Here is a 22159-nt window from a genome sequence, read left to right as displayed (position 1 = left end):
TTCGGCGTCATGTGCGCGCATGTATACGGCGTAAATTAAGGTGAGAATGTTCGGTTTTTGATCGTGCCTCAATTTTGTTTTTAAAGGGCCGGAGGAATGCTTTTTGCTGGTGTACGAATGGTTAAGAGCTTCGAAATAAAGTTACGGTGTGTGGAATTAACGCCCGTGCGTGTCTGGTCTCTCTTCGCTAGCATTTTCTTTCAGCGTGGACAAGCGTCCGAGTGTCGCCAGTCAATCGACAACTAATTCTGTTAAAGGGGGACGTGGGTCTTCTCATAAAAGGAATTGAACAGCTTGCTATAACCGCTCCTCGCAGTGCTACTAAACCGGGTCAAGGATTCAAATAACTACAGCGTGTTCAGTGACGCCGAATACAGTTCCGCTACGCTGCTGCAAAGTGTACGCAGAGTGTAGCGTAATGCGCACATGAGCACGCGGATAGAGCATGCGTTATCTCGTCGGCAGAACGGACTATGTGAGCGTAGGCCGCGACAGCGGCCCAGCTGGCCAAGCTACTGGTCGACAAATAAACAGGGTTCGATGTGCCGTTCCGGTAGCCGAGCGGCTTGAGTGTTGAACTCGTATCCTTCAGGACGGTGGTTCGACTCCCGGTGCCTGCATCGTTGAAAAAAAAAAAAAGGCAGCGATGCGGACGCCGGGGCTCGAAGTGCCATCCATGAAGGTTCGAGGTGGACCATGAAGGCTGGGTCTCGGACCCCAGAGGACCTCCTGCATCGTAGTACCACCGTACGCATGGCCAGTGCGCGGATTGAAGGCGGTGCGGATGTCGGCACTATGACGCAGGTGACCCCCTGGGAGTCACGGTGCCGTACAACTGGGTGCCGGAACTGGGAGTTCCGGCACCCAGCTGTACTCTCGGCCGCCGGAATGTGGCGGATAAGAGGGAGTTTTGTGTCATGGTGCACACTATTTCCTCTCGCTATCCCCCGGGTATCCTAAGAGGGTGGATACCTGTTGCTTTTGTGGGAAGTGCGAAGCGCACCCCACGGAGTACAACAGAAGAATAACACCCGTAGAGGAAACCCACCTGTAAGAGACCCCCCCCCCCAATAGAGAAAACCGACCCGGCCCACCTTTAAGAGACCTAACCCCACCCCCTAGAGAAAGCGCCGACCCGGCCCGACCGAACCCCCTCCCAGAGAAAGCCGACCCGGCCCCCACTTCTAAGGGAACCCCTGCTTCGCTCTTTTGCCGCGAGAGGAGCCCACCTCTATAGAGATCACGCGGCAAAAAAGGTCGGCTCCTCTCGCGGCAAAAGAGCGAAGCAGGGGTTCTCTTTGAAGTGGGGGCCGGGTCGGCTTTCTCTAGGGGGGGGGGGGTTCGGTCGGGCCGGGTCGGCGCTTTCTCTAGGGGGTGGGGTTAGGTCTCTTAAAGGGGGGGGGTCTCTTACAGGTGGGTTTCCTCTAGGGGTGTTATTCTTCTGTTGTACTCCGTGGGGTGCGCTTCGCACTTCCCACAAAAGCAACAGGTATCCACCCTCTTAGGATACCCGGGGGATAGCGAGAGGAAATAGTGTGCACCATGACACAAAACTCCCTCTTATCCGCCACATTCCGGCGGCCGAGAGTACAGCTGGGTGCCGGAACTCCCAGTTCCGGCACTTGGAGTTCCGGCACCCAGTTGTACGGCACCGTGACTCCCAGGGGGTCACCTGCGTCATAGTGCCGACATCCGCACCGCCTTCAATCCGCGCACTGGCCATGCGTACGGTAGTACTACGATGCAGGAGGTCCTCTGGGGTCCGAGACCCAGCCTTCATGGTCCACCTCGAACCTTCATGGATGGCACTTCGAGCCCCGGCGTCCGCATCGCTGCCTTTTTTTTTTTCAACGATGCAGGCACCGGGAGTCGAACCACCGTCCTGAAGGATACGAGTTCAACACTCAAGCCGCTCGGCTACCGGAACGGCACATCGAACCCTGTTTATTTGTCGACCAGTAGCTTGGCCAGCTGGGCCGCTGTCGCGGCCTACGCTCACATAGTCCGTTCTGCCGACGAGATAACGCATGCTCTATCCGCGTGCTGGCAGCCGCTCATGCGCACCGGCCGCGGTCAGTCACGTTGGCTGCGCTGCGATGCTAGACTCTGCGTCCACATTGCAGTGGCTGAGACTAACAGCGCCGTGCCTGGAATGCAGCCGAACCATTATACACGCTTGAATTATGTTGCAATTTGTGATCCGGTTTGGTACACTCCACAAACAATTGCACCTATTGCGGTGTATGTTTGCCACACAAGAATTACCATCATTTGTATTTCCCGCATTTGTTTTCTTTAGCGCTGCGAGTCCAGTACTTGCAAGTTACGAACTGCATGCGCGTTGTCAGCCTGCCAGAGCGTTCTGGACTGGAAAGTAACGAGGGCAGCGTTTTCAAGAAAAGGAAACGCAACCAAGGCCGATGATGATTATTATTGTGTGCAAAATATACACACCAAAGGGTGCAAGTGTTCCTACATTGAAGTGCTGTGACATGCTGCCATGTTCGGTGATAAGAAGGTGTTAGAACAGGTATCCCTTTGACAGAACAATTCATTTGTTTGCCCTCTCCGCTTGGCTGGTGCCATTTTGTCCACGCTTAAAGAAAACTCCACACGGCAACGTAAATATGAACGTGCTATTTTGTAGGTAGTGAACGGGTCCTTCGTATGAGATACTATTCGTGAGGAAAACGAAGTGAGAATGGACACGCACGGCCTTCATTCAACGAAATTTTATTTCCAAGCTCTTAAATATATCGTTTGGACACACGCACACACATAAAGTGAAGAGGAGGCCGCCTATAAGCAAACGAATCTTCTCACCCTTTAGTTTATGCAGTGCACATGCGCACACGACGCAGTGAGTACGAAAATACGTTATGGATGTGATTTTGAGTCACGTACGTCGAAATCAACAATGGCACGGAAATCTAAACACTTTCAGAACGTCTTAGCGGTGACTCGTAAATCGTGAAGAGCGTCCGTAAGAGCATAAAGACGGTAGCTGCACGAGGGAAGGAAGCAGCGATTCTAGAGGCAGAAACTTCAAACAGCATAACAAAGCGTTGGGCTAATCACCACGCACACCTGTTCTTACCAAGAGGGTGGAGCACCCAAAAGAAAAGCACGCGATAAAACCACAAGACAGCCCGAAAGTACATGCAATGCAATTCGTGCATTCGAGTGGCTGAACCTTCAGGGGGCCAAGACCTCGTCAGGCTTTCTCGCCTTTAGTCTGCCTCCCGCAGGGAAATTTTGTGTACTTCCTGCAAGACAAGCATGTTTGATTGACTGACTGACTGACTATTACACGGCTATTGCACATACGCCAGTTGGGAGCAGCACGCTCATAAGGCATCCCTCATTTTCTCTAACGTACCCATCCTGTGCCATGTGAAGACTCACTGTAAATACTGCAGTGGAAGTCACGTGTCTCACTCCAGGCTTCGTTGTCCATGGCTGGTGCTTTCAGACACCTACTTTGACGAGTTTGCTGTTCAAAGCACCAACCACTGAAACGAACAGTACTTGGGAGTACTTAAACCTGCAATTCTCAAAAACTGTTCTACATTCGTCGAACTTTGGTTTCACGCTATGTAGTGCAAACTTGTACTAAAGATAGTAGAATTTGTGAGTAAAGATAATTAGCGCTGTAGTTGGTAATTACATTCCTGAGCTATTCAAAACCGAAACTTGGCTTCCACGAATATAGCTTATAACGTTTTACCTGCACAAATTTGAATTTAGAAGCCGCAAACGGCGCAGTATACAGAAGGTGCGTTATGTATCACAGGTTTAAAATGGTCCTGAACCACCTTGGTGGGTTTGCAAAAAACACAGCAGGCGAATAGCATGCGCTGCTGTGAACATCGCCAAGCTTTGCAGTCGTACGTGGTTTTCCGTTCAGATTATCATGCATTCCACCAACATTCCACTCCTTGTCGTTCCTCTCCCTCTACCCACTGTATAACTCTGTAAGCCGCCCTGTTATCGGTGCTCTACTTCGATGACCCACCCCAAACTCTGCTCAGCCTAGTCAGGACCTACCCCGCAGACACTTATTAGTTCGAGCCGTGGTGCGTGAAGTGTGAGCGATCTTGCACGTCATGGGCGTTACACGTCGTCGGCATCGTCGTAGTCGTCCTCTTCTGGGCTTCTGGACAGCGGTGTTTTCAAACTTTATTTTTGTGTGCGGAGCCACGCGTTTGTCGTAATTTTCAGCAACGGTGCGAATGGCCACGTCGTCGTGACAGTGAATGTGGCTGCTGTGACGCAGGTTCGAGTCCTGGCGTTCGAGCTGAACCTCTCCAGACTGGTTCAGCGACAGTTCGGTGGCCCGCGCATCAGGTTGCTCCAAATCGAGGGATTCTCCGAAGTTCGTGGTGTGGATATGTTCGCCATCATCGCCACTTCCGGTGAGCCACGCTGCTCTGGAACTGTAACAAAAAAGAAAAGAAAAATGGAGAGGGCTGGAAACTCCTTCAGGCAGAAATAAATGCTTGCTTCGCGTTTTCCTCAATTATCAGCAATTTGCATACTGCTCGACTGACAGTCGGTGCTGCGGAGAGCGAGAAGAAATTTACGGACCCCGCTTCCTAGCGCAGCTAAAGTCGCATCTAACCTCAGTATAATTGACGAATTTATTTCTCGTCTTTCCTTTCTTTCTATATTTATTTATTTATTTACAGTACCTTACAGGCTCCTCATCGGAGTGATGTGTAAGGGGCCATTACATTGTTAATGAGAAGGTATGGTGAAAGGTACAGAAAAAAGATAACATAATACACAATGGGCGGTAAAAAGCCAAGTGATACTCAAACCACAACGCATCACAACACGCGAAAAATAAGCAAGAACGTCCCCTAGGCTGTCTACGAAAAAAAAGATAATTATAATCAGAATGCTCATCGTCAAGCAAGGATGCAAATAGAACAGTGCGTATCAACTAGACTAGACATTATAAAAACCTTCGAACGCTGCAACCCACGTGCTCCACGCCGGACAATTCTAGCATGGAAAGACAGGCCATTTTATTGCCCGACTTATTAACGGACAACTCGAAATATTTCATATATTTCCCTGTCAATGGCATACTTGTGCTTTGTCAAGGCAGCCGAAGTGTGTCAAAAGCATGAGTACAAGTAATGAATCGGCACAGTATGTAAATTGTGATACAGAGACGAGTGCTTGTTGTCTGCTCCAATCACAAGACACACATCAAGCTAGTTCAATGAAACGTTTCCTAGCCAGTGCAATAAATCCATAAAATTAGCATGAAGACCCAATTTTTACTACTGTGCAACGCTTCACATCTGAATCATTGCACCATCAGCATAAATAGAAACCGAGACACAATATAACCGATTGCCATGCCTGTTAAGGTAATTATGGAATCTAATTACTACGCAGTCAGTTTTAAACATGGATTAGTAGTACCTAGTGTACGTTTCGGACTCTTATGAAAAACACATTTACAAATGCAGGTGAACTTGGAAACGGAACAATGTTTGAATAATTTCAGGATTGTTCTCGTTTGGATTTGCGCTGATGCTGCCCCCAATTGTGCTTTATTAAGCTCGCTATTAGCAAATTATTCCCATGCTCATGATTCGACCGAGAATGTCCAGCCTACGAAAGAAAAGCAGTTTACATCATTCTTTCGTTACTAATCCACCTTTCTCAGTTTTATGGGCTGCACTCTGTTCCATGCCGCTGGAAACTTTTTGGAAGGGAGCCGGGGCTTAAACCCGTTGATTTGTGCACCTGCACCCATGTTGAATGTGCGTCGGTTACGCGTTTCGTCGATCGCGGCTGGCATCTTTGTTTTAGCAATGCCGTACCTGGAAGCTGCGTTGCACCCACCGACCACTGGATGAGCAAGCCTGAGCGCTCGGTTGTGCCAGCAGTGCGGCCATTAAAGGCGCACCGAGCTCTGTCCGCGAACGCGGCTGCCTTGGAGTTTGTTGTCGCTGATTTCCGCACTTGAAACTCGCTCTTTGTATCACTTTTGTACATACTTAAGGCATTTTGCATTTCCAATAAGTCTTAGCGCGCAGCCTTGCGTGTCGGATTAACCAAAGTGGTGCATTTGTTTGCATCCACATCTACATCCAGAGATCGTTAATTGTTAGCTTCAAATATCCTGGAAACGGCGCATCGCTGGCATAAAATATTGTCAAAAGGTAGCAAAAGATACATATCTGCAAATATGAGTGGCCGAGACACATAAACAATATATTTTTGCACTTCAGGATGCAGGGTAAGAAGGTTCGACCCTGCTGGACATCCTGGCCAACCAACATCCAAAGTGGAGCAGCCGGCTGCACGATGACAACAGAGTGTTCATGTCACCGGCAAGGCTGGAGCACTGTGTCGCCTACGTTGCTCGCAAATGGCACATGTGGCCCGACATAAGCGTACTGCAAGGGATGTTATTCACCTCGCTGCTACGGAAGTCAGGTCGACCTGGGATAATGCAGAGGCAACAGTGAGAATGACATATACTCGTCTTTCTGAGTTTATTGACTATTTGACCAGGTTAAACAGTTACAGCCACGTTAAACTGCAATCAGGAGTAATTTCGTACCGTTCATTCCTTTATTTCAATAAAAAATCGATTACCACAGGGTTACTATAAACTGACAAATACTATAGCATGGGTCCACATAAAGGGAAGTGCAAAATAGCGTCGCCTTAGGTTTGTCTTTCACATGAGTGTCATAAACTTCTGCAGTCGTCATTAGTGTTCTATAGCATAACCAGCATGAAACATGTGAAACCACCTTGCCCCTACCATACCAGGCAATAGGTGGGACGCCTTTGGGCAGTCTATGCAAACCAGCTATCCGCTGCACTCCATACGACATGACTCGATGCGAGGCAAACCTCCGACCTTTGGGCGAAAATGTATGTGGCATTCAATGAGATTAAATGGCACCATATGTTGTCGTCTACTCCTAACTGCTAAAAGCACTTTCCACAGCCTTATGCATTGCATTTCTGGGCGCAATGTTACCTACTGATGAAGCCTGCTGCTAATAACACATTTAACTTCAGTGATGTTTATATCGGTCAAGCAGCCACGTTTCGTTTGTTAATGCAGATATGGTATTGCTAGAACAGCCGATTTCTGTCTTGAACATCCTAGGCGGCTTCATGCTCATCAAGTATGTGCGACAGGCCGCCAGGACGCGAATCGTCATCATGACCATCCACCAACCCACCTATGATATCTTTACCATGATGACACGAGGTAGGTCGCCGTGTGCAGTAAGCCGTGTTGAATGTCTGGAGTGTGCGATAACGGGAGAGTGAGGTAATATACTGCCAACTGTGCTGGTGAATGGGCAAAGAAAGTTGAGTGCATCACAGGCTGCGGCAACGAATAAAGCAATTATATGCAGTTGGACGACTTTTATAGAAAGACTTCATGTCATTAGCCTTCTCTGTCTGTTAACTAATCTCTCGCAGAACAGCGGATACCCGAGTATGGATAGTCAGTGACTCGATCTGCTTTTGTTACCTCGATGCGCCAGATCTCGTGTAAATACGAAGTCTTCGCTCAATGTCAATATTACTTTTGTTTGTCATGTCATGTTTGCCAGCAAAGTTTTCTCGTAGACGTCATTTTAGGCTTGTCTTGCAGCACACGCAAGGCAAACAGTATATTTACATTGCGTGTAGTATTACAACCAGTACTAATTGCGAACTGTAGTTCCGTGACGCAAGCAGCCAAGAATATTTGGATGGGTACTAAGTGTTCACCTAATTTGCATCTAATCGCGTGTATAAATAAAGAAGTGTCCAGTTCTACATCAGTACCTTCTCTTTCTTCTCTCCAGAGGCATTATGTTGAGGGGTCGCATGGTGTACCACGGCAAGCAACGTGGTTTACTGCCGTAGTTTTACTACATTGACTATCCTTGTCCGGCTTTCTAGAACCCCTCCGACAACAACATGAGCCTACGTTGCTTCCTGGCTATTAAAATATATGCCTATCAAAACTAGTGCCACTGAAAGCTAATGGCACACCAGGTCACAGGCAGTCGTTGAACGTGATTTTAAAGAGCACAATAGGTGCCTCCTATATTTTGGGGACAATCATAACATCAGCTTTCATCTTTCTCATTCACTATTTTGCCTGTATTTAACTTTCAATAGGAGTGTGTGAGTAATGATTTTCAAACCCGAATCAAATACTAATCGAATAGCGTCAGAGTTGAAAGTAATTTAATATAGAATACATTACGAATAATTCTCTATGAATAATAAATAATTATTAATAGATACCTAATATTATAATAATAAAACTAATAATAGAGAACTTTATGAACAGTTCTATATTAACGATGAAAACTTCCGTTTTCAGCATTAATATGTAGTAGTCTTGACATCGCAATATATTCACGCCATTACTAAATTTGTGTGAACAGATTGCATGTTTCGAATTGCAGTTTATTAAAAGCACAAATAAAGCAACAAGGTCACATAGGCAGTTTATTATCATACTCAGGACTCTTAGATAAGTGGGGAAGATAGCAGTCTAGCACAACAAAAAGGGAAGGAAAGCGGAAAGAAAGCACAAGACACATTAAAGAGGCTAAAGTAAAACAATGATGCATAAAGAATTTTACGATATACCTTACACACTGCAGTCGACCTTGTGACGCTGGACAACATGCCACCAGAGGCGGTGTTCGAGTCCAGCCAGCGAGCCGAGAAATGTGTTGAGGCGCCGGCAAGGGACGCTTTCCCACCCGGATCTTCATGGCAATGTGCCCATGGACGTCTCCAGGGCGGGGTTCTTTGGACAGCTGCTGGCCCTGTGGTTATCAGTGCACGCTTTCATAATCACAATCTTTCTATGATCTTCTGCTCTCTGATCTTTATGAGAACCCTCGTTAACCTTTCCGTAAAGCCTGCCTTCCTGAACATATTAAATTATCTTCTATAAAAAATCTATAAAGGATTGTCGAAAGCTTTTTGTGTGAGAAAGATGTTTGGTTGCTGCTGGCGTGCGTCAGCACAAGGGTGACAAAGATTGTTAATACTTTTAGTCACCTAGGACACTTCAGATTCAGATTCAGATTTATTGGTTCCAAAAAAAAAAGATGTAATTACATGACAAATATACAGACGAGGGTCCCAAAGTGAAAGAACTGTAGTGGGATCCTCGGTTAATAACAACATTGATGGGGATATCGACAGTCAGCAAATTAGCGTATTATAAACAACATCTACAGATTAAATACATCATTATACATGTCATTTACAATCAAATACGAAAAAGCACGTTATAAAAGAAAGTCGGAAGAAAGCATGGATGAAATACAAGAAATGTCATGCGAGATAAAAGTCAAAGGTACACCGCCAGATCTTAGTTAAGTTATCGCAGGAAATTATGCTTAAGGGGATGTTTAAAAATTGCAAGAGAAGTACAGGATTTTATGGTTCATGGTAATTAATTCCAAAGAGAAATTCCAGCGAAGGAAGATCTTTTTTTTTTTTTGCCGTAATTGGTATGAACCATGGGTAACAAGAAATTGTTGTTAGCCTCAAATCTGGTCATACTTTTATTCTGCAAAAGGTCAGTTGCAATGAACGGAAACGTAAGGTTATTATGAAGCAACTTGTGGAGTAAGACGAGTGTGTTAAACTGGAACAAATTATTAATAGGCAAGATATTATACGCGCGAAGTAACAAAGAGGCATTGGATTGCATGGAGCTAGAAGTGATAATGCGTATTGACTGATTTTGGATATGTTGAATTGATGATAAGTGACAAGCATACGTGTTGCCCCATGAAACAATGCCGTAATTAATGTGACTATGAATGAACGCATAATACAACGCTAGCAGAGCCTCACGAGAAAAAAAAGGCGAGCTTTGATTAATGCACGTATACCAAACGCAGTCTTGTGCTTGAGATGTTGGAAGTGAGAGCAAAATGTAAGGTTAGGGTCAAGATGTATGCCCAGAAAAGTGACATCGGTGCTAACTGGAATTGAATGAATTCCAAGCTTTACTTCAGGATTAGAAGTTAAGGCCCTTTGAGCACTTTTGAATAACATAAATTTAGTTTTTAAATGATTAAGAACTAAGTAATTGTTGCTACACCATTTTATAATCTTACTTGATGCAATATTTAACTTAGAAGTAAGAGTACTAACATATTTGTCAGATGAAGATGTGGTTGTGTCATCTGCGTATAAAATGCAATGAACGTAGTTGGTGGAGTTAAGAGAATCCGGAAGATCATTAATATATCAAAGGAAAAGCAAAGGGCCCAGAACTGATCATTGTGGTACACCTTGGTTAATACATTTTGTTACTGAGAAAGTATTTGCTGCATGTACTGTGTATGGCCGGTCAAGTAAATAATTTTTAAGAATGTTAGCACAGGACCGGTTATACCATCAAGTTTATTAAACAGGACTTGATGGTTAACTGTGTCATAAGCTTTACTGAAGTCTAAAAATACAGATCCGACTAAGTTTCCCGAATCAATACATTTTTTTATGTAGTCAATTAGAGATAGAACAGCTAGATTGGTGGAACTTCCTGGGCGGAAACCAAATTGATTGTTCTTTAGCAATTTAAACTTTGTTAAGTAGTTATTAAGACATTTAACAAATAATTTCTCAATGAGTTTACTAAGGCAGGAAATAATTGCAATTGGTCGGTAATTATTAACTGTGTGTTTGTCGCCTTTTTTTAAAAACGGGAATAATCTTGGAATTTTTTTTTTAAATGAAGGGAATGCACCTTCTTTGAACATAAGGTTGATAATATTACAGAGCGTGTCGCAAACTAAATGCGCAACCAGTTTTAAATGCCTGACAAAAATATTGTCTAAGCCAGGCCCTGTATTTTTAAGGTTAGCAATCGTGGAGCACACTTCATTTGGTGTAGCTGGTAACAAGAAGAATGATTGTGTCGTACGTATCAAAGCATTATGCAACTGCGCATGTACGTTGTTATTAGCGTAAACAGAAGAAAAGTAGTCCGGAAAAGCATTAGCAATTTCGCTGGGCTCAGAAAGAGTGAGACCATTGTAATTTATTTTGGTTATAGAGGCATCAACAGACCATTTGTTAAGAAAAGAGTTCAGTAACGGCCATTGCTTTTTGGGGTCATCCTTATTCTGATAAAATTTATTTTCGTATTACTTATTTTTCGCCTGTTTAAGTAAAACATTCAGTAATTTACAGTACCTACTATAGCGCCTAGCTAGTCTAGTATTAAAGGGCTGACGTTTAGTTTTCTTGTACATGTTTTCCTTCTTTCTTAAACTTTCTAGAAGACCGTCCGTCATCCATGGGTTGCGCGGATATTTATACTTTTTCCCACATTTTACAGTGCGTGTGTTACTCGAAACGGCCAGTAAAAATAAAGTGCAGAATTTGTTTAGTGCTTCTTCGGGATCAGACATAGAATAAATTGGCGACCAATCAGTTTGACTGATGGCTTCAATAAAGGTATCTGCACTAAATACGGAAGTAAAGTAGCTATTATCGTTCTCTTGTATTTCATTGCTAAATGTAAGAAAAACAGGAAAATGATCGGTTATGTCAGTGTTAATAACCCGGGAGCAAGGCGATGGTGATATGTTAGATAACACGGGATCAATAAACGTACTGCTCCCACGAGAGGCTACCCTAGTTGGGCAGTCAATGAGTGATTCAAAACTGAATCCAGCAAAACAATCTGTGTAAGTTGTGTACGAGGTAGCTTATGTGTCAAGTAAGTAAATATTAATATCACCTACAATCACGACATTCTTATTTTCAAAAGCTAGCTTGGACAATACTGCATCAAGAGAAAGCAAGAAATCGTTAAGGGAAGATGACGGTGAGCGATAAATGCAACCAAGGATCAAGTTCTTATTGTTATTAAGGAATGACCGGTCGACTGCTGTCCACACTGACTCACAATAATTCACGTTAACTGCCAGATCAAATCTGCGAGCGTAGGTGACAGCTTGTGAAACAAAAATGGCAGCGCCAACATGACTGTTAGTTGGACGATGACAATACTCGGGTTGATAAGATGGAAAATCGCTCATGTTGTTGTCGGAATCGGAAAGCCAAGTCTCCGATATGCAGATAAAAGTGAAGACATGGTGAAGTGAGGCAATGAAGTTATTAATTCCATCTATTATAATGTGTTATTAGTGTGTTATTAATGTGTGCATTATTGTGCCATCAGACCACTCCGGCAACCACCTTAACCTACCATAGATTCATCACAGTTTGGAAATACAAGTGCTATTAAAGTCAAGGACAATAACCATTTCAGCTATACTCCTCTAGTTTTTCAAGTACATGTTTATATTGTGCAAGTGCATGAAGCCCAAATTTTGAATCCAAGTTGCATGTAATACTGTGCCGAAACAAATTAAGCAATACGAGAATTGGGTATTGAAAATTTCTTTAAATGTTTCGTTAGGATCCAATGCAACAGTGCAAAGAAGTGGACAACATGAACGCCGTATCTGCACACGAATGCCTTGTCTGCACGCCTTACGCCTTTTTTGCTTATGAATCCTTACCAACTATATCAGCTTGCTGTCGTTCTAATGCAACAGTGCACTTAGAATATCGGAGTCCGACTTCCATAAAACTATGGTCCATGCCTGCGGTCTCCTAGAGTTTTGTACGTGCAACCATTTCCAAGCCAACCATATATATTGAAGAGCTCTCTTTTTGCTCTTACATGATCTGCCTTTAACATACGTACTCTGCAATGGAATTTGTGGACATTTACTTTTCACATTGAAATTATTCAAGTTTCACCTACTCCATCCTTCTTAAGGGTGATCGCTTAGTAGTCATCAGAAAGTTCTGTTCAAACTCGACACTTCTGCAACAACCAGTTCTTTAAATCTGAGTACGTGTCCGCTTTGACATTGAAACCACCTGCCCGGCGTCATATCACTTACACCACATCTAAGCTAAGTTGGCTTGTTAACGTGCTGGTCATTTATTTAAGATTTAGTGAAGGCGCTGCTGTGTCTTTTAATATGGAAAATGATATGCAAGGAAACAAAACTTCATTTTGTTAAGCACTCGTACTGATATTTTAGGCCTTAAATCTGTAGAATTAAAGGTATCTGAGAAACCTGTTTGGATATATAGGATCGTCTATTTTAATAGAAGCATAATTAAAGGTCCCTTGAGGTCTCAATTTTAACAAATCAGCTTAGATTATTTCATAGGTGGACAATACTTGCAATACAAATTTAAAAGGGATGTTAACTCATTACCAATACTTCACTTCCTGACTTTTAAGTTGTGAAGTTTTGTTGATAATGTTGGGATTGCCATTAGTCAGGTTGGTGAACTTTAGTACACAGTTTAAAATGAGAGATTCGAGCTTAACTGGAATAAGCAATATTTGAGCGAAACTTCGTTGCTTAGCAATCTGTTGTTAAATGAACTGGTGCTCCAGTTGACACTGTAAACACTGCATAAAACGGACTGTTTACAAGTTTCAACCAGACAATCATTGCATTTCACCACAGATATTTCTTAAGACTAGGACTAACCACTCGCGTTCACACTAAACTGAAGTTACTTCATACTTCATTACTTCCACTGATTAAATTCCACAAATAGGACATATATGCTAACATAATTATTTAACTTCAGTTATCCAATTTGGTCAGTTAATACCACTTTGAAATTTGTTTGGAAGTAGTATGCACCTCTTCAAGAAACATCGCCCATGTCACACAGGTCAAATATCCACCAGGTGGGATCGTTAATGAACTTGTTTACATTACAACAGGCAACCTGGCATACTACGGCGCTGTATGCGGCAGTCAGAGTGCAGCGCGCATCACGAAGAAAAGGACACAAATTGTTTGTTGTAACGACTACATTTACAATACTTTCCCGCCATTCTGACACAAGCTCTGAAAATTGACTTCCATGTCCATCACCTATAGCTGCAGTGTCTCAGACAAATGTCTGTTTAATTCCAGTTTGGCGAGAAAAGGTGTACGTGTCATGAGATATCGAGGAAAGGCTGTACAATAGCATTGCATACTTCATATCCAATCAAACAATTGTGCGGATCGCCATTGTAACGTCTATTAAAGGAAGCTTCGCCTCGAATAGAATATACGATCTGCATGTGGTCAACATTATTCGCCACTTATGGTGCCACGAGAGAAACATTCAAAAACAAAGTGAAACATTAGCAAATGTAAAGCTGGCTGCAGTATTTCTAGAATACTGTACCGCCAAGTTTTGAATTCTGTTTTGTGACAAGGAACGAACAGAGTATTTCTTTAAACTGCGCGGCAACAAATTGAAGGGCGTGCTGCCTTGAACAATACATGTAGGGCTTTTGTCAACCCACACATGGACGCCAACTTCCCGAGCACAAAATAGAGAGCGGTCACAACAAAAAGTGTGGTTGACACACCAAAAATTGATAAAGCGAAACTAATTCAAAACAGTCGGGAGAATTGGGATTACCTCGTCTTCCAGGAAGAGGAACTTCGCCCGACACTTCGTCCCCGCGTTGCTCGAACCAAAAGCCCCGGAGATCTCCTACGTAAAAGAGTAGCGATCATTGTTTCTTCCAGTTCGTGGTGTCTGCAAAAACGCGGCGTGAGTTGCATCAACGCGTTAATGGCTAAAGCTATTCACGACAGCATGTGAGCACTTATTCGCGAAACCAAGTGCACAGTCAGTGGCATAATGGCAACCGACGCGAAGTAAACCAGGGACATCTTTCCGGCTAAATCACCCGCTATTGCAGCGAATCCAATATTTAAAGACAAAGTAATCGCAAATATCAGACAGGGCAAAAAGAACGAAGTTAACACAGACGTTCGTTTTGCGTTCGTTAAACAAGTCGCTCATCTTGTCTCTTTGATAAACTGTAGCACGGAAGAAGTTTGGGCGTGTTGGTAGTTCACTCGTAAACTGGGATACCTAGCGCAAAAACCGACACAAGGACGAAGCAGGAACACGGGACGAGCACTCGTGCCGTGTTCCTGCTTCGTCCTTGTGTCGGTTTTTGCGCTGTGTATCCCAGTTTACGAAACAAACTGTGATGGGGAAAAAAATTTGCTACCAGTGATTCCTTCATGCACCAGTGATCTTATGATTAGCAGCTGAGGAGGCGACAAGAGCAGCTGGCTACCAGGTCTACAGGGTGCACAGCAGGACATCACGCATCTAGAATAGCTGGACACCAGGTCCGCAAGGCGGACACCGAGGTACCATGTCGCTAGGTCAGTAGATCCACAGGATGGGCATCAAGACACCAGGCTGCTCAAACAGCTTGCAAAAGGTCATCAGGGCGGGCTGCCAGACACCATCATGCTGGAAGGCCTGGCCACCAGGTCCGCAGGGAGGCAGCATGACAACGGGCTGCTATAGAACAGCCCAATGACCCAAGACAGTGTGAAAGAGAATCATTGTAATGCGGCGTCTACACAGGGGTACATACCAAGTTACCGAAGTTTGGCCTTAAGCATATTGATTGAATGGCAGCACGCACGCAGCGGCACATAAAACAAATTGAAGCCTCGGCGTTTTCGTGCGGAAACAACCATATGATTGTGAGGTACGCCGTAGGGGGGGGGGGTTCGAATTAATTTTGACCACCTGGGGTTAATAACTGTGCACCCAATGCACGGTTATCGCGAATGCATATCGTCCCCATCTAAACGTACTTTTCAGTGCCTTTACAGTGAGCAAAGTTGCTGTAAAATAGGTTTAGTGATGAGGGGCATGTACACAGTGACCCAAAATAGCACGAAAGAAGTTCATTGAGGTGTGTCACATACCGTCACATAGCCAGTTATCCAAGTTGGCACCGCAGCTCTCTACCCGATGTTCTACCCATCAGACCTAGGACTACCCCGTGACACAAGTAAGCGTGGAACAGGTTAGATACGGATAAAAAACAACAGACAGATAAACATACCACAAACACGTTGAAGTTAAGGAATACTAAGCGCAACAACTAAAAGGTACAATTGTAACGCGCAAGAGTGCAACTGTAATATTGTCATGTTAAGGCTTTGCCTTGTGTCGTTATCTCTTAGAATGCCATCAGTATTGAGTAGGCGGGTAAGCGACTTCCGAGTCTAACTGAAAACGACTCTGGGACCCAATTTACTGCAGTCATGTAATCTTCATTATTTTTCTTGATCGAAAATGTGCGGCTTTATTGAATATATTGGCCAATGGCAAGCGTGGGTGGCAGATTTACGCGGAATGGGCTTGCGTTATCGCTTATCAGGGAAGTTCCCGGAAAACCGGAGGTGTTTACTTTTGCTGTACTTTACATATGCCTTTAGTAGACGAAATGAACTCGGAGATTATGAGCGACGCCTTATTGTCTGGATAAGGGCTAATTTTACCAGATATTTTAAGGCGGGAAAGCGAAGCAGGTAGACGAAAGTCATTTCACTGCTGGAATTCTGCAATTACACATGTAGCCATTGAAGCCGCACCCACAAAACTGCAAAAAAAAGCTATCGTTGATCATAATTACAGAAGCATTGGCGTACTCGAGTTAGCCGTGAAATTGTGTTATAGGCAACTGGCACTGCGAAAGGCAATGGAAAGATTACGATGCAAGATATTATTTATATATTTCCATGCGCTCACCTTTCTGAGCAGTTCGTACAGTCTGGCCACCCGCGTAGCGCTGCCTCCCACGACGCACCAAAGGCCAGCATCGTCTTTGCCCGACTGACGTAAGCACGGCACGACCACGTCGATCTCGTGCTGGTCGTGCTCGGCACGAACGAAAAAAGAAAAGACATCGCACGTGTATGTGAGAAGCGCGTTGAAATAGATGAAGACGTGAAACGTTGACCTCCTATTCTGTACATCATCAGATACTGAGCTTGGTACGAAGGCAGAAACGCTTTCGGCCATATACGCGTACACATCCGGTGTGATCGTCCCTCACGATGATTTCTAACCACTGGCTGTTTCACGCCTGGATGATAGTTTTAGACCCGCCGTGGTTGCTCAGTGGCTATGGTGTTGGGCTGCTGAGCACGAGGTCGCGGGATCGAATCCCGGCCACGGCGGCCGCATTTCGATGGGGGCGAAATGCGAAAACACCCGTGTACTTAGATTTAGGTGCACGTTAAAGAACCCCAGGTGGTCAAAATTTCCGGAGTCCTGCACTACGGTGTGCCTCATAATCATAAAGTGGTTTTGGCACGTAAAACCACATAATTTATTTTTTTAGAGTCTGCACTGGGTTCCGTTTATCCAGGTCAGTTATTGACAGGTGAGCCTTGCCGTGGGAAGGAAACTTACACAAAAATAAAAGTGGGTTGTAGTGTATATGGTATGCATTATCAAATACTTACTGGGAGCTTACCACTGTCGTTAAATATAAGAAAATATGCAGAATCACTGAATTGTACGGGTGCTAACACGTGAGGCAGAAACTTGAAGGTTAACAAGGAAGCTCGAGAAGAAGTTAAGGACCGCGCAAAGCGATGGAACGGAATATCTTAGGCGCAACGTTAAGGCACAGCAAGAGAGCGGTGTGAATCAGAGAGCAAAAAGGGACAGCCAACATTCTAGTTGGCAATCTGAGAAAAAAATTACAGCTGGAATATTAGAGTTACAGAATGAGTTCCAGGGTAGAGAAGCGCAGTAGAGGACGGCAGAAAATTAGGTGGAATGACGACATTAGGAAATTTGCATGCGCATGCTGGAATTAGCTAGCGCAAGACAGGGCTAATCGGAGATCATCCGAAGAGGCAGTCGCCCTGCCCAGTGGACATAAAAATACGATGATGAACACGATCAGTTTGACGGTAGTAGCATGCACAACAAGTGAAAATGTGCTAGTTAGGAGCTCAGCATACACCTTTGAACCTCAATACAATGAATGGGGGTTCTGCTGCAGAGGTATAAGGAATTAGCAAAACTGTGTTATGACGAAACGGGGCATAACGAAATGATGGATATAACAAAGTTGGTCAAATTCCCCTTCAAATACCCAGGAGATTCGTAGTGCAGTACACGTAACAATCGATATGACGTAGTAATGGATTTAAGGAAGTAATTTCTTCCCCTTCCAACTTTGCAATAACTGGGTTTTATTGTATTGAATATGATGAAGCAAGTCAAATGTGCACTAAAGGTGCACTATTGGCATGTATGCTATAGCATACATGCTAATATAACAGCTTTTATTATATTCAAAGGAATTATTGATGGGTTTTAACAGGTTTTGGAATGTTTTAGTAGACTCTGTGCAGTAGAACAATGGCAACAATGTCGGTGTATGATCGATACAGCAACGTTATACAGTATGATCCCGGCCACAAATAATGTGGTCGTAAATTACAGTCGAACCTCGTCCTACCAAACCACCACCTGACACTACAACACAATTGTTATACATATGATAATCGCTATAAGCGTTCATAGCTTCGAAAAAGTTTAGAGCAACTTTTTTCGTGATTCCTTATATCAAATATTAAGTTCTAGCTGATGACTCGTTATGTGTATTTGCACTTTGACATGCAGAACATGAAGGTTGCGCCCTGTCGAACATCCCTGCCAACCGACGTCAAACGTGGAGTAGCCCGCTGCGCGTAGACATCATGTTCGGCGGGCTGTTCATGCCACCGGCGAAGCTGAAGCACTGCGTCGCCTAGGTCGCTCGCCTGGCACATGTGGCCTGACATGAGCGTGCCGCAACGGATGCTGTTCACCTTGCTGCTCCAGGAGCCAGGTGGACCTGGGAGGGACACGGACGCCAGAGCGGGGATCTCAGCCTTCGTGTCTTCCTGAGCTCATGATTCATTGGCTGCGCTAAACAGTTGCACCGACGTTACAGCGCAGTCGGCCGCAATTTCCTGCCCTTCATTCCTCGACACGTTTGTTTAAATAAACGTATCGTCCATTAGTGTTCTATGGAATAACCAGTATGAAGGTTCTGGGCCCCTTGCCCCTGCAATACGAGAGGTGCGACGCCTGTGGGCAGTATATGCAACCTACCTATTCACTGTACAATGGGCACTATTCAAGCGAACTCCATGGAAGACAATCCCACGAGCTCTGGGCAAAGCTGTCAACGCTACTGCACATTCGTTGTCATTCACGGGCACCGTGTGTTCTAATATAATCTTATATGCAGCATATACTCGTATATGCTGTGGCCACTGCTCAGAGCACTTGCCACAACATTAGGCTTTGCTTTTCCAGTCTGGGAAGCAATGCTGCCTACTGATAATGTCCGCTGCTCACAACACATTTAACAACTGCAGTGATATTTATAACGTTCATGCAGGAACTTTTTACTTCTTAATGCCGATATTATATTGCTTGACAAGCCCGTCTCTGGCATGTACATCCTCCTCAGCTTCTTCCTCATCCACTATGTCCGATGGCGGACCATCACGAGTAGCATCGTGATCATGACCATCCACTCATCCACTCACCAATGAGATCTTCATTATGACACGAGATAGATCGTCGTTTGCAGCATACAGCCGTGTGGACTATCCCCTACACGCGATATCGGGAGATTGTGGTAATATGCCGCCAACTGTGTTGGCGAATATGCAAAGAAAGCTGACCACCTCACTGGATCACAGACGCAGATGAGGCTGCGGCTGTGATTAAACGGCCAAATCACGTTGCACCAGCTTTACAAAAAGCCTCCATGTCATCAGACTTTTCTATCTGAATGGGATTCATAGCAGTTATCTTCCTTCTCCCTTAATCCAGTGGCGATCACATCGACACGTCGCATGGTGTACCAGGGCAAGTGACGGGACCTCCTTCAGTACTTCTCCTACAGGGACATACCTTGTCCGTCTTTCAAGAACCCCTCTGACTACAACAGTACGCCTACGTTGCTTCCCGCTATTAAAATATATGCCTCCGAAAACCACCGCCACTAAAAGCAAATGGCGCACCAGTCACAAGGAGTCTTTGCACGAACGTTGAACGAGCACGCTGGGCGCCTCCTATCCTTTGAGGATGAACATAACACCCACCGTAATTCTTCTCATTCAATATTTTGCTTGTATTTCAATCTCACGGTGTGTGAGTAGCAATACTACAAAACTGTATTAAATACGAATCGAAAAGTGTCAAAAGCGAAACGAATTGAATATGGAATAATTTTCGAGTAGTTCTCGAACGAGGAACTGCCGTTCTCTCTATTAATATAAAGCATTCTTCACATCCCAAAATTCTCGAAACATTGAAATTTCAGTGATTAGAATGCAAGTTTCGAAGTGACGCTTATTAAAAGCACAAATGATCGAATCGGAGCAAATAAGCAGTTTATTCGCATGCTCAGGATTCGTTGATGAGTGCGAACTATAGCACTCAAGCCAGGAAAAAAAAGCGAGTGAAAGAGGGAATAAACGACAAGATCCATTAAAGAGGCTAAAGTTAAAAAATGATGCGTAACAGACTTTGCAGTCGACCTACGCGGTCGACCTTGTGAAGCTGGGCTGCTCGAGTATAGAGGTTCCGAACTAATTTTACAGGCAATTTGCCGTGCAAAGCGAGAGGTATTGGAAAGATTTCGACGCAACAAATGTGTTCGAGGAGCTCACCTTGTTGTTCTGACTCGCACAGCTGCCCCAAGTGGTGCCTCTTGACCTGGTGACGAAGCACGAAACCCCGGCGTCGCCTTTGCCCGACAGATAGGTGCACAACACGACCGGGTCCATGTCGTGACGGCCGATAACGGCAGTGATGAACGAAAGCAAACAAAAGAAAACGTGGTTTGCGTATGTGACAGGAACGGGGAAAAATGTTTCATGATATGAGACACTGGGTTGCTAGCCTGGTCACCATCAAACTCAAGCTTGTTCTCAGGTTCCGTCATCTCCTTTCTTTTAATTGCGACAACAATTACATGGACTCTACAATAGAAGTATTGCCATCGGTGGCACAAATGCACGTATATAGATACTAACTTACATAGTTATTAAACTCATTTACGCAAATTACTTACAGAGCAAAAAAAAAAAAAAAACAAGCATTCAGCCAGTTAAAACCTACGCTACGTCGTGCTAACTCAGTTCTCCGTAACACTCAAACTCAACGCATCCATCACGCCCCTTACAACTACACGTGTGCAGACACATGAATGATAAATCAATTTGCGCAAATTACTTATCGAAGAAGAAATATCAGCCTGTAGCATGCCAAAACCGCAGCGACGTCGCGTTAACTCCACTGTAAAGCTTAAATTCGATCCATCCAACACTACCCCTGCACATGCACGTACACAAACTTGCATCAATATCAAAAGAATATGCGCAAGTACGCCATCACGGAAACCACGGCAGTCTACAGCCCGACAGAACGTCTGCGCTGTCGTGTTAACTTATCTGTAAAGCTGAAATTGCACACATCAATCACTCCCTCTGCAAATGCACATACACAGACGCTAACTACACGATTATTAGGCGAATTTGAAGACATTTGTTGTCGCGGAAAAGGGCATTCTCAGCCCATTCATGTTATCCATCACTCCCCCTCCAAACAAACGCACGCAGTTACTAAATTACATGCCGATAAGCTAAATTTCCGCAAATTACTTTTCTTGGGAAAAAAACGTAAACTAGACCCAGTTAGAACCTCAGCCATGTCGTCTGAAACAAAATCTCTGAAAGGGTCAAATTCGACACATCCATCACTCCGCATGCAAAAGGCCGTATGCAGACACTAATATACATTAACATTAAACGAATATGCACAAATTTATATTCGCGGAAAGAACGTAAGTCTATAGCCCCATAGAACCCTTGCGCAGTCGTGCTAACTCACTTTTCTCTCAACCTGAAATTTGACGCATCCATCACTTCACCTCAATGCACGTACATAGACAATAAATGCATGATTACTGAGGGAATTTGCGCAAATTACATATTGTGGAAAAAACATCAGCCTCTAATAGTATGTTAGAATCTCAGCTCAATCCTGTTAACTCAGTAGTATGTGAAGCTCAAATTTCGCCCACCCCTCACTGCTCCTGCAAATGCACGCTTACAGACACTAACTTACTTGATTATTAAACGAATTTGCGCAAATATCTTATCATCGAAAAAACATCAGCCTATGATAGTGTGTAAGAACCTCAGCTCAGTCGTGTTAGCTCAATTCTATGTGAAGCTCACATTCAACCCAT

General features: G+C 44.3%; 1 protein-coding gene across 6 annotated transcripts in view; it reads right to left on the bottom strand.

The window, feature by feature from the left end:
* Nucleotides 1-3042: 3042 nt before the first annotated feature.
* Nucleotides 3043-22159, bottom strand: part of LOC142559798 (uncharacterized) — a 93452-nt gene continuing 74335 nt past the window's right edge. The window contains exons 1-5 of one of the 6 annotated variants that reach the window (XM_075671456.1): nt 16636-17670; nt 15238-15390; nt 14485-14559; nt 8641-8822; nt 3044-4436 (exon numbers count right to left, since the gene is read on the bottom strand). In XM_075671456.1, the coding sequence (XP_075527571.1) occupies nt 4037-4436; nt 8641-8822; nt 14485-14559; nt 15238-15240 (660 nt within the window). In that variant the 5' untranslated portion in view covers nt 15241-15390; nt 16636-17670 and the 3' untranslated portion in view covers nt 3044-4036. The other 5 variants (XM_075671459.1, XM_075671457.1, XM_075671453.1 and 2 more) reach the window with 5 other exon arrangements.

The sequence above is a fragment of the Dermacentor variabilis genome, chromosome 10 (genome assembly GCF_050947875.1).
Source record: "Dermacentor variabilis isolate Ectoservices chromosome 10, ASM5094787v1, whole genome shotgun sequence".
Lineage (NCBI taxonomy): Eukaryota > Metazoa > Arthropoda > Arachnida > Ixodida > Ixodidae > Dermacentor > Dermacentor variabilis.
This window is presented reverse-complemented; position numbering and strand designations above follow the sequence as displayed.